Source organism: Amborella trichopoda, chromosome 7, assembly GCF_054954075.1.
Source record: "Amborella trichopoda isolate Santa Cruz 75 chromosome 7, AtrichopodaSantaCruz75HAP2 v2.0, whole genome shotgun sequence".
NCBI lineage: Eukaryota > Viridiplantae > Streptophyta > Magnoliopsida > Amborellales > Amborellaceae > Amborella > Amborella trichopoda.
In genome coordinates, this window is record NC_142342.1 from 40,206,408 (window position 1) to 40,220,000 (window position 13,593).

General features: G+C 36.9%; 1 protein-coding gene across 2 annotated transcripts in view; it reads left to right on the plus strand.

Moving 5' to 3' along the window:
• The first annotated feature begins 348 nt into the window (after positions 1-348).
• Positions 349-13,593, plus strand: part of LOC18422991 (C2H2-like zinc finger protein) — a 22,135-nt gene continuing 8,890 nt past the window's right edge. For both annotated transcript variants that reach the window (XM_020671106.2, XM_088871299.1), the window contains exons 1-8: positions 349-955; positions 5,552-6,039; positions 6,131-6,267; positions 7,128-7,172; positions 7,259-7,312; positions 7,607-7,711; positions 8,378-8,584; positions 9,428-9,513. In XM_020671106.2, the coding sequence (XP_020526765.1) occupies positions 5,595-6,039; positions 6,131-6,267; positions 7,128-7,172; positions 7,259-7,312; positions 7,607-7,711; positions 8,378-8,584; positions 9,428-9,513 (1,079 nt within the window). In that variant the 5' untranslated portion in view covers positions 349-955; positions 5,552-5,594. The remainder of the gene's footprint in view (positions 956-5,551; positions 6,040-6,130; positions 6,268-7,127; positions 7,173-7,258; positions 7,313-7,606; positions 7,712-8,377; positions 8,585-9,427; positions 9,514-13,593) is intronic.

Here is a 13,593-nt window from a genome sequence, read left to right on the forward strand (position 1 = left end):
ATTTCAAAAATGGTTAAAATTAAGTAGATCTATAAACATATGAAAATCTTGAAAATGAAAAGTTTAGATAATGTGTTGCAAGAAACATTATTTCTCGGACTCAAAATTATTATTATTTCTTTATATTCACACATCTCTATATTGATATAATCAATTAGAGAGCTTTTCTATTTTAAAATTTTTTCGGTGAACTTTTGAGGTGCATATTAAATTCGTTGCAACTTTATATAAATTTTTTTTATTAATTAAATACATAGAATTTGTTTTTCTTTAATTTTTGAGTCGGATCTATGTCCGAGTCCAGATCCCATGTCCTTTTCTAGGGTCGGGTCTCGGTCCTGGATGATCGGACCCATTGCCACCCATTCTCTCTTTCTCTTGTTGGTTGCCTCTCTATTTACTCGTTCGGCAGAATAGCATCTCTCTTTAAGGAGAATCTGTCTCGCCACATTTGCTGCATCAATTTCATTTGGCACTCTCTTTCTCTCTCTTCATCTGGCGGGATATATGATCTTTCTCTCTCTCTTATGATCTTTCGTCTTCTCGAAGCCTCTCTCTATATATTTAGCTGAATACATCATGGCCATCACCATTATCTCTCTCTCTCTAGCTTAACAGCTTGGAAATTCCAATTTTGTTATTCCTTTCTCTAATCAAATTAAAAATATCAAGAAAAAGGGAAAAACATGCTGCCTTTTTAAGATCCAAAAACCATTTAAAGAAAGCCAAACCCCCATTGTCTTTTTGCTTCTTCCTTCATATAAACTCTCTCTCTCTCTCTCCCTCTCCCTCTCCCTCTCTCTTTCATTCTCTCCTTCTTTCTCTTATATGCCCTTGTTTCTCTGATTTTTCATGCTATATCTGTGATGCTTTGATTTTTCGTGTAGCATCAGCAGCTCTGTAAATCTCTGCGATCGCCATATTTTGGCCATTTCCAATCGCCTTTGCTTCTCTGGTAAGGCCTTTAAGCTTTTCTTTATTGTTCATTTCCCATTTATTCATGCAAGATCTCTGATCAAATGCGCTTTAAATCTAGAATAGTATCTGAACGTTGATGTTATTGATCGAATGTGATTTGACACTATGGTAATCAATGAAACTTTAGATCAGTGGTTTGATTTTTTATGACCAGTTGCTTTAATGGACTTATTCATTGGCCTTTTCATCGGAATGTTAAAATCAGTGGAAGTTGCCCGCGTCTCATGCTTAGTGAAAAGGATCTTTTAGTCTCCATGCTATATGAATACTTGTATCATAGATAATACCCTGTCTCTCTGTTTTCTTTTGTACCCACTGTTTGTTTTTGCTTGATAGAAGAACATGGTTTGTATATGTCGTTTCTTTGTTAAAAGTACTTGATTCAGCTCTGGTTCTTATTACCATTTATTTATAAGTAAAAACCATGGTAATAGAATTTGAAAGATAGTATAGTTGTTCAGGCTTGATTGAGGGTATTTAACCGTCATAGTATCATCTCCATCAGTTTATAACTTTATATCATTGTGAACTACCTTCACTTATTTTTGAATTGAGTTTCTTTGGAGGTTCGATATGATCTATGCTCCTTCGAGGATAGAATCATCTAAGTTGATGTGCTCAATATTTGTGTGTGATGGTCCATGGGCATTCTCGCTTTCTTTTGCTCCTGTTTGTTCATATTTTACCATGAACTGGTTCTTGTTGACATATGACACCTAATGATTGGAATGAAGTTGTGAAATGCTTGCCATTTTAATGTGCATATCCATAAAAGTTATTCTTGTTTGTTTGATATTTTTTTTTCTTTGGTTGGGTTGGAAGGTTGCTAGGAATCATACCCCCAGGACCAGAATGTGTTAAAACCTCATAGTTTGAATCTTAGAATTAGTAATTGTCGGCCTTTTGCTGCTAAGTTTGATAAAGAGCAGAATTAATGCTCTGTTGTATGATTTCTTTGTTTTTATGGTGATTTCTTTGTTTTTGTGGTGAAGATTCATATTTTGTGTTCTAATATTGTAGTTGATTATCTCCTTGGGAAACCCTCCCCCCCCCCCCCAACACGCACACACACACACACACACACACAAAAACACACACACACACACAAAAACACACACACGCTCACACAAACCATCCTTTTCATAGGGTAGGAGAGCATATGGTCATGGGGCCAAATCAAGGAATTATTCCACATCTTGTAAGATATGGATATGATGTTTCTAGAACTAAGAAAAATGATTGAATTGCTTTCAATCCATTTGATTGTGGAACAATATCAACATTTATATTATTCGACAAAACAAATATTCGTTTGTGATTTAATAGGAAGTTTTTGTTTGGGTTTTCAGATTGTACTGCATCTGTATTCTTTTGTGTCAATGGAACTTATCTTATGAAGAAAACATGTTGGAATTCATAGTTTCACTAATGGCTGAGAGAACCTTAAATTTTTATTAATTATTTAGGGTAAAATAGCATTCCTTTCGTATCTAATCAAGAAATTATGGGTATAATAGCAAAAAGTAGTTGGTTTCTTTGTGAACCCTTTGAAATACTCTGCAGCAATGTTTTTGTGGTTGGGCTTTATCTATTTTTATTTTATTTTATTTGTTTTTTTTTTTTTGGGAGGGGGGGTGGGGGTGCGGTTTGGGTTGGATGATGTGTACACAATAGAAGGAGGAGATGGCAGAAGTAAAAGGGACATTGGAGTTGGTGAATTGATTAACAGTTTGAGAAGGGTCACACCTGCTGCTCTAATGATGTAGAAGGGAAATTTTTCTTGGCCACGGCCTCTTGTGTGTTCATCATAGGAGACACTCCTATACGTAATGGCATTGTGCATCAGATAAATCAAGATAAGGAAATCCAGTTGATAGTGATTTTCAGCCCACTAAGAAAGAGAATTGAAGGAGGGAAATCCTTGGTGAGCAAGGCAATGAAAAGGAAAAACCCTTGGGAGGCAGGAGGTAGGGACGCCTTAGGCAGGTTGTTGAGTTTAGTGGGCAAGACGTAGTAGAGGAAGATGATAGAAACATCATAATGTCTTGTGTAGATATATGGGTGCAATGGAAAATACTCAAAAGGTGAGAAATAATTTATTTGCGCTGAAGAGAACTTGGAGATTGGTGGACATTAAGCTGTGTATCAACAGGAATGTAGCGGAAACCAGTTGCAAATGTTAAAATGAAGGGAATAAAGGGAGGCTGTTAATTTGTGAAACAAAGTGAGGAAAAGTTCGATGGAATTGGGTTGGGGAATCAACAGGGAGTGCAGTCTACTCAGTCAACTATGAGAAACTAGTGGTGAAGATCTTGCTGTAGAATTAGAGGGATCTAGGTGGCAGGTGATGAGGGTGATTGTTAAAGACTTTGAAGGAGAAATAAATAATCCGATGATTGTCATGAAACTGAGTCTAAATGAGTGGTCCTTGTGGTGGTGAGATTTTTAAGGGGTAAGGATAGGTATAGTTGAGTAGCTCTTCTTTCTTAGGAATGCAGCTGGGGGCATTATTGTGGTATCAAAGTTGTTGTTGTTAGAAGGAACTGCTTTTTCTTCCAGCCGGTTAGCAGTGGAATTCAGAACTTGGGGGTTAAGAAGCAAGTTGCTGGGAACGCTATATGATCTGAGTCAAAATTTGATTCATTGACAATGGATTCTCCTAGGAGTCAATGGAAGTTCTCACGTTTGCTAGTTGCGGGTTTCGGCTTCTGGCTTGACTAGGTACTGCATGGACAATTGCAGAACCACATCCTGTGTTTAAATCCCCCTCTAACCTACCCTCGAAGTAAATTGAAGTTACAAGCTGAACAAGCTATGTAGATAAGAGAGATCTCGTGCATAACTGGATTCAATAAGAAGGTGGGTGTGCACTGGGGCATATTCTAAAGTCACATGATGAAAGGAGGAGCAAAGCGAATATGACTATGGATTGATTCTTGGAACTCATGAGCAGGTTGAAATGTGGATCAATGTTCGAGAGGATTCCATCTTCAACTGTCTGGTTTGCTTCCTCTTCTTGAGAGGCTGCAAAGTTAGTTTTTTTTTTTTGGTTATTTTTTATTGTCTGTTGAGAAGCAAATCAATGCATTTGTATAAGACATCTGCAAGAGAGCCATTTCAATGATGCCCTTCTGTTCCGGTTTTAGGATATGCAGTTGGAACTCACTGGTGAATTGCATGAGAACTGTCTGGTCTGGTGGGTCAAATAAAAAAGACCATCAACAAATTAAATGTATCTAATTATCTGATAGAGTCATGGTTTGCTGGATGCATCACACTAAGCTCAAGAGTTAATAATGTACTGTTTCAGACTATGTATAATCCCTTTGATGGTTCTAGTAATGTATCTTAGGAAGCAGTGCTGACTGTGATGCCAACGCAAGCTGATTCCTCAGTAACTAGTGAAGAACCTTTCTATGTGAAATGGATGTCCTGCAATACTCGATAAATGCTGCAACCCAATATTCAATCATGATCTATTCTTGAAATCTTCTCCATTTCTCGTTCAATGATATAATAATTTTTTCTTGTCCTATATTCCGTGATATAAATGCTGGTGATTATTCCATACCTCTTTAGCCAAAGGAAACCTTACTAGCCCATTATCAACAGAACCCGTGTTATAATTCGATATCCATTTGTTTGTCAATTTGATAAATTATTTTAACAGGCCTGAGTTGAATATGTCCTGCTGTAACATCAATGTCTTTTCTGGGTAACTCAGCAGTAAGAATTGAACTTGAAGCATTGTGTTGCAATGGTTAACACCTTAACCAATGAAGTGCAATTCTGAATCCTACTGTAACATGGATATGATCTCTATGATATCATCCCAAAAATGAAGTTTCTCATATTATGTATTTATCAAAAAAGGCTTTCATAATATGCAACCGCATAAATTGTAATATGTTTGGTTGAAAAGGTCAGGTTTTATTTTTTGAGAGAAAATTATCTGGAAACATCAAAAACCCGTATAATTCGATTTTTGCAATTGTTCCTAGCTACTGACAGGACGAGATATGAAAGAAGAAAATTTATGCTCTTTCAAAACTGGAAATAATTTAACAGTTTCAAAAACAAGAGGAAAAAAATCTGAAAATAAATTCATAGCAGACTTGCTGGTCACAAATTTTAGAAAGTTCGTTGATTCTTGTAGAGAGGGCTAATGAAACTAAACTTCAAGGATGATTGATGATGGGTAACAGGATGATACAACTTATACAAGTACAAATACTTTTCCATTTGATGGTCTGACACATGCCAAATACATGATAACCAACTGTGTATTTGTATAAGATTCCCAATAAATGCCTAATATGGCCCTTTCATGTATCATTGTTCACCTGAGTCAACTTGACCTAAGCACTAGGCAGGTTTAATAGGTTAGACCATGTCTAACCTAATACCGTTTTCTTTAAATAGACGAGTCTTATGAGTTCTACTGGGTCCACTCGACTCAGGTTCAGTTCGAGTCCTGAGGAGTCTGAGTCCTTAACTTTTACCTGAGGCGAACTAGGTGAGTTGTGTTTGTCAGCCTCCATATGCTAATTATTTTGCTCTTGTTTCCATGCAGAAGAAAATTCCTAAGTAACGGTGCAATTTCCACCAGCTATCAGATGCCATTAGGGAAAGTAAGCCCCTCCAACATTTCGGATGCAATGAAACTTGAGAGCAAGGTTCTTAAATCTGAGAAAGAAGGTCAAGATTCACTCGACAGTTTTATAAGACAAGCAATTGGAAGAGAGCCTTTCCTCTCATTTTCTAGGGCTGGTGAAAGTCCTGTCCAGTGGATCCAATTACTACATGCATTAGACCAGCAGGGACCAAATAAAATTTCAAAAGGTTCAAAAGACGAGCTTGAGGTAGACTCGAAGGAGTATATGCGAGAAAATTGTAATGGTATCACTTCGTATTCATCTGAATTGAACGGCATTAAGGATCCTGTTCACTATGTGAAGGGATCGGGGTCACTTGGGAAAGGGAGAAAGAGCCAACCTGAACAGGTCCACCCTCTTAAAATTCCAGAGGCTGTTGTTGCCTTTGCTCAAGCAGCTAAAGCAGGTATGTTGGGTGATAATAAATCAGTAGCGAATAGGTTTTGCTTCATAATGATTAGGCATGTTCTACATCTATGGTTGTGCCTTTGCTGCAGATCTTCCGGGATGGCCATTGCTTTCTCCTTCAAAACCTCAGATGCATAAGTGCGATAAATGTTCTCGGGAGTTCTATTCACCCATCAATCACAGAAGGCATGTTCGTGTGCATCGGCGATCTTTGAATATTGAAAAGGTTCAGGAATGCCTTTTCTTTTGTTGTACTTTCAAAATTCTGGTGCCTATGTGTTTGTTGGCATAGGTGTCTTGATTGAGCTTGCAATAATTTTTTTTTAATCCATCAGCTTGAGTCCTTTTTTTCCTTATTTTTGGTCAATCAATCTTTTCAAAAGAAAAAAAAAGGTTGTGCTTTTAGGTTTGTTTGTTTGCTTCTTTTCTTTTAGTTTAAAGTATAGGTGCGTCAGAGTTCAATCCAAATGCGTAAATATGTATGCCTATGTGTTTGTTGGCATAGGTGTCTTGATTGATCTCACAATAAATTTTTTTTAATCCATCAGCTTGGTCCTTTTTTTCCTTATTTTGGTCAATCAATCTTTTCAAAAAAAAAAAAAAAGGTTGTGCTTTTTGGTTTGTTTGTTTGCTTTTTTTCTTTTAGTTTTAAGTATAGGTGTGTCAGAGTTCAATCCAAATGCGTAAATCTGTATACCTTTGGACATTTCTGTACTTTTCTGTGGTCCTCTTTCCTTTCAGTGGATTGTATGCTGGTGACAAATATGTCGTCGTCTTTGACCTTTAACCACTATTTATTTCATGGCAATTTATTTTATGACCGTCATATTTGGGTGACATCTTCATGAAAAGTCGTGTAAATTTGGTCAGAAGAAACATCACTTTGTATAAAAAGAGAGGTTTATTATGACATGATTGAATGATTTTTTATTCAGATTTTACATTTTGCCTCTGTTAACTTACGTAAGTTATTGGTTTTGAGCGGAACACAAAAGCCCCTTAGAGTTACAGAGTACAAAGACTGTAGTAACACTTCCCATTTCATGTTATATTCTGTCTGGCTGATGCTTTTCTGATGTGCTGTAGGAGTCTGGAGTGAACAGAGATTACTTGGGTACCTTCTGGGATAAGGTAATCAGATGTTTTCTCTTGTTATATGAGAAAGAGATGGCCTTCTTATTATTCAAGAACAAACCCAACTTATGCGTTTTTTCCAGCTTTCCTTGGATGAGGCGAAGGAGATAGTATCATTCAAGAATGTGGTTCTCGAGGTGATATACCTTGTCTCTTAAATGAATATCTAATACTTATTTTACTGATTACTCATATCCTAGCCTAGTTGTGCTTATAACTGATCTCAACCATTTTAGCTTAGCAATCCTAACACTTCTCTCTTACAACTATGTTTTATATTGATTGCTTTGGATTTGCTGTCGATCATTCCACAAGCCTGCGTAAATAAACAAATAAATAAGTAAATAATGCATTAAGAAATTAGAACAAAAAATGCTGCCTTGGACATTTTTTCTTCTTCTCCCATGTAGTTAATTGGCTGCCTTTTGCAGGATGTTCCTGGATCTTCCATTGTAAGGGCATTGACATCATTTATTCGTAAACCTAGCCTCTCTTCCTTGCCGCACTCTTATGTAAAGGCTGGGTCGGCCCTTCTGGTAACTTGGAATCTTCAATTACTTTTTGTTCCCTTTTTTTTTTTGCTCTTGGACCTGTTTAATGTCTCGTTGGTATTTTATAATAATTTTTTGGATGGAAAATAACAATAACAGTGCCTGTGGCATTATTGGACCTGCATTTTGCTTTTATTTTGGCTTATTTTTGTGGATGACTTTTTTTTTTTTTTCCTGCCATTTTTGGGTTGGGCTCGGGGTGGGGGGGCGGGACTGGAAGGGTTTAGCAAGAAATCAGTGCTCAGAGCATGTGCTATTAATTGTGCAGCTGCTCCAGAAAATTGGAATTTCAGTGCAGTGCCTTGGTTGTCATTTCTTATCGAATGCCCATAGCAGTTGAACCACCGATCAATGAGTATTTCCATAAAATGTGACTGTCACATTTGCTAAATTTTACTAAAATACCCGGTGCATTTAAGTAGTAGAACCCCTGGTTGTCCATTGTTCCAAACACCACATAATATGGGCAAAATAGTCTTTTGAAGGAAATGATTGACTACGGCACCGGCTTGAGATTTCAATTTTTACTTGGCCAAAAAGCGAGGTTCCAAATTTTCATATGACCTTTAGGATTTATAGGTGTTTCAGACACTACAATTATTTTCCCTTTTTCTCTTAATAAGCAATTAATGTGGAGATATTTCTGTGTAGGATCTAGTTCAAGCAAAGCTTTCGAGGTTCCCCATTTCATCCAAGGACCTCTTCAGTCTCCTGGATGATGCTAGTGAGAGAACTTTCTTGTGTGCTGGTACAGCTATATCCATGCAGAAGTTTATATTTGATGGAGAAGCTGGAAAAATTGGCCTCGAGCTGAGGAACTTGGTTGCATGCACTAGCTTCTTGGTGGAACAAAAATTGGTACGTGTTTTCATTGGGATTGTATACAATAAGATTGTTTACCTTCGGTACAAGAAGGTGACAATCATCCGATCTATCGAATGTGAAATCTGGCTGTTGGTAGTGTCACAAAGTTTGAGAAAATATTTTTCTAGAATTTGTGCTCAGTCAGCGTCCCTAGCCGCCCGAGGTCGCACCTGATAACTACAGGTGATTGTGATGTTTTTGTACCAAAGGTAAATGGTCTTATTGTATATTTTTTCGTTTTCATTATTGGGGACATATCATAATCAAATGAGTGTGATACTTTACAGCACTCCGAAGGGTGTCTACCATCCATTAGTGATGGATGGTGGAGATTAATCGTCGTGGGTCCCCGAAGGGATTCATCCTACAAATCACCAGTGCCTTTTGGAGCACCTTATAGTCCACGCTCCATTGGTTATGGCATATACTAAAATAATTAATTGTAGTATTTTTTTTTGAGATGTGAATTCATTTAAAAACAGTCATGGTTTAGTTGGTGATTATTTATTTGTAGTGCAAAAATCTCATTTGTGTCGAGTCTCATCAAGTAATTGTTATTTCAAATTATTCACACCAATTACCTTTCTTCATTTTCTGTGTCTCTCTCCATGTGTGTGTGAGAGAGAGAGAGACAGAGAGAGAGAGAGAGATAAAAAAGGGGGGGGGGGGGGGGGGGCATTGGTGATCAGGTTGGGTAATTGACCACTGAACATTGGTTTTCTCTTCTTGTTAAGTTGCCCAAATGAGTGTTATAACTTGATCTCTCTTTGTGCCCTGAATTTTTGGAAGTGCTTTCGTACATTTTTAAGGGTTTAACCAGTTAAACACTTACTGCAGATTAAAGCTTGGTTGACAGACAAGGATGCAGAAGCCCTACGATGCCAGAAGCTGCTTGTGGAGGAGGAGGAAGCTGCTCAAAGAAGGTACATTGCTTAATCAAACTCATAATCTGATGAAATTTGTTTGTTTCATGTGAGAATGTGATGCAAAAAAGAAAGCAAATAAATAAGGCATTGACTGAAAATTAATAGAAGCTTTAAAGCCAAGCTTCTTAGCTTCTATGGTTTAATTAGGACTCTCAAAAACAACAATAGTATTCAGCTTTGAAAGAGAAAGCCCAGTATAGCTCATAGTTTAATAAAAGATCTCATTTAGAACGCAAGAAATTCTATTTCTTATTGAATTAGAAGTTCTAATCAAAACAAAACTCACAGTAACATTTTTACTGTAGATAAATAATAATTCTATAAGGACTCTTAGTTACTTTTCCAAACCCCCTAAAATTCTTAAAAAATAAAAAACCCTAAAATCCCCAAAAAACTTAAAGAATCCCTAAAAAGCCTAAAAATACATCCTTACAATTCGATAGAAAAAATTCAAAAAATAAGAGGAATCATGTCTGGTATCAGACTCCCATTTGGAGAATCATCAAGTTTTGAAGTGTGCTAAGATGTATCCTATGTCAAATCCACAATTCTATTTGACCCGAAAATTGCGCACATGATCTTGGGACTTCTGGATTTTGGGTAGCAAGAAAAAATCCTCAAGAAACTTACCTTGACGTGTATAGTGAGGAATTGATAATAAGTTTATCAAATTCAACTATCCCAAAAATCACATTGGAAATCACATTGTAAACTTTTTCAAAAGAAAAATAAAAGAAAAGAAATTAAGTTGTAAACTGTTAACTCGTGAGTTTGGGCCTTCAGAGGTTTTTCTGATGAAATTGGCAAGGGAATCTGAAGGAGTGGATTAAGATGTTGTAAAGCTTTGAATAAGTTTTCGAATGTGTACCAATAATAGCAATTCTAGTTTATGAGCAAAAAGTTATACTCTGTCGAAGATACAATCACTCAAAGTCAACTCATCTGTCACTTGAATCTCATAATCAAGGGATATCGTGAACCACTTGGTAGGTGTCATTTATGGCAAAGGCAAACTCAACGGCGGAAAATCCAAAAAATGTGAGATTCCATAGAGCCACATCATCATCTTTCTCTTTCTTTGGCCCACGGAATTCTAGTTCAATCGGAATTCTCTTCCTCTCTATATTGTCAATCTCTCCTGAAATTTCTATCTTCTATTCAAACCTTTGCAACTTTAGGACTCCGAATAAAATCTTAGATACTCATCATTCATGGAATGTTCTTCGTGAAATTCCGTATGGCCTCCGAACATGCATTATATTGTAAATGAAAATCTTCACCTTTTCCTTTACCATTACATGAACCGTTTGTTTCCATAATCTTTGGAACAATTTCTTCACCCTCTCCCCACGCTTCATCAAAAATCGATTCATCCACAAGATTCCAGTTTTTGTCATAAATTAAACCACCTATGAGTTCTTGCTCTTCACCATAGACTGGTTTTTTATCAAAGATCAGATCTCCATCAACCATAGGATCACTGGGGTCCTTGTCATAGATCGGACCTCCCACAAGTTCTCGATTTTCAGCAAGGAGAGAGTGTCACTGAAGGGGCCCCTATGGAATCAAGAATGCAAGGCTGAAGAAAAGAGCATTCTGAACCCCTATCTCTTGATTGATCTGATCAGACAGGCGGATCATCCTTATGATCATCATTAAAGACAGGAAGACTCATAGAGCAAAGATAGGTGTTTCAAATTGAAACCATGAGAACATAACTCGATCTTCAAACACAATAGGATTGTCTTTCGCCTAGTTATGTAGTTGATTAAAGTCTGCTAAACCTGACTTTTCATTAAGATTGGACTCGAATTCGCCATCATCATGAATGACTGAAGCCTCCTTTGATTCAAATGTTTTCGACATATCTCATATGCCAATTCCTCCGTTTCCCTCTTTAGATCATTGAGTGAAGCTAATCCACCACCACCTCGACCTTGACCTTCTACAGCAGCCGCTGCACTTGCAACATATCCTTGGGCGCTTTGGGAGATGAGCCAACCTTAGACCTGATGTTTTAGTGGAATATTTATAAAGTGAAATCAACTTACTACAATTTGATTGAAAATAATGATGGGAACTTACAAGCCAAGCCTCTTATCTCTTTGGTTTAACTAGGACACTCAAAACAAATAATATTCAACTCTGAGAGAAAAACCCTAACCCTAATATACACCCCTATTTATAAAAAAGACCCTATTAAAGACCTTACGTATAGCCCAGTATCCTTATTCTAATTGAGTTAAATGTGCTAATTAAAATAAAATTCGTATAAACATTTTTTCCCTTGATCAATAAATATTCTGTAAGGACTGTAACTACTTTTCCAAACAGTCTCTAAAATCCTTAACAAAAAGGGCAAAAGAACCTTAAAATCCCTAAAAAACTTAAAAACATTAAAAAGGAATTTTAATTTTTTAAAAATCCTAATACATCTCTGAAATTTAAAAAAATATCAAAGATAATAGGCATCTTGACCTGCACCAACATGAGACTCAAAGATATTGGAATTACCCATGACTGTATTGATTTGATCATATTATTTGGCAAGGCGTCGACTCTGGCTAAGCCGGACTTTTGGGAATTTGGTTAGAATTGTACGGGATAACAACAATTTTGATGAAGACATTTGGTGTTTATTTTTGTGGCATGATAGTTACTGCAATTAGGCTGGTTCTGCGATCAGATTGGGAGCAAGGGATCGTTAAAGGTTAGAAGATCCCTAGGTTTGGGATCACCATTCCATAATTTGGGGATTGGATCTCAATATGTTGGGCAGCTCGATCCCAACTTCGAGGGATTGAATGATAAGTTTCGCAGGTTCGAGATCTATTTGGTTAAAAATTGAGGTCCTTGAGTGTGCGACCCAATCCGGATAAATATATTATATACTATTCATTATTTTATGCATTATATTTTATAATATTATTATATTATATAATAATATGTAACATACGTTATACATTCTCTCAAATCACTCTCTAACAATTCTTCTTTTGTAGACTTACTCACCTACCCTATTTCACTAATTAAGCAATGTGGGACTAAAACTCTGATAAATATTTTTCTTATAATTATTTTCTTCTTAGAGCCTCATTGATACCACCTTGTTTTACTACCTAAGCAATGTGGACTGAAATCACTCTTTTATTTTATACTCTTTCATATACATCATATGGCCTTTAAATATTTGAGCTCCATTCTCTCTCCCAACTCTATAGAGCTTTTTCTAGTGAGAGGTTATGCGCTTGTCGCACACACACAGACACACACACACACACACACACGCACACACACACACACACACACACACACACACACAGACAGAGAGATTATGATCAATTTGGGGCCTGAATCATCAATGTTTGGGTTGATTCTATAATATTTTGGAGTTTTATAATTTCACCATCTGCTAAGAGAGTGGCCTTTGTTGCAATTAGTGAAAACAAGTTAGACAGCGAAATTGGGAAGAGAGTGAGAGCAAGGGAGAGGTTAGAGAGAGAGAGAAAGAGATTAAATCAATCTGTTGAAGCATGATCTTAATTTGTCCTCAAGTGAGCCAAATATTGTGGAGGACTACTTGTATGTGCAAATGAACAGTGAAGAAGCCATTGCATGAATATCACTCCACCTGATGGTTATGTTCTCACCATCATCATCATCGTCAAAGCCTTTTCCCAACTCATTGGGATTCGCTATACGAATCTTGGTCCGCTATTTTGCTGTTTTAAGGGTCATACCTTAGTGAGGCCATAAGGCCCCTTATCTCTTCTCACTACTTCCAACCATGTCCTTCTGGGCCCATCCGTTACCTTTTTTAGCCTCATAGTTGAACTATTGCCGTTTTTAGCCTCCTAGTTGAACTAACTCGCACCTCCTAACAGGTGCTGTACTGTACTGGGCCTGTGCCACACCTGGCCAGCCCACTTAAATTTACTCTCTCATCTTTTCACCATTGGTACCACACTTAAATTTTCCCAAATGTATTTATTTCGAATTTTATCCCTTCTTGTCTTACCTCTTTATTAAGGGTTATGTTCTCACATAGGATATAATTTGACATATCAACTGTGGGGA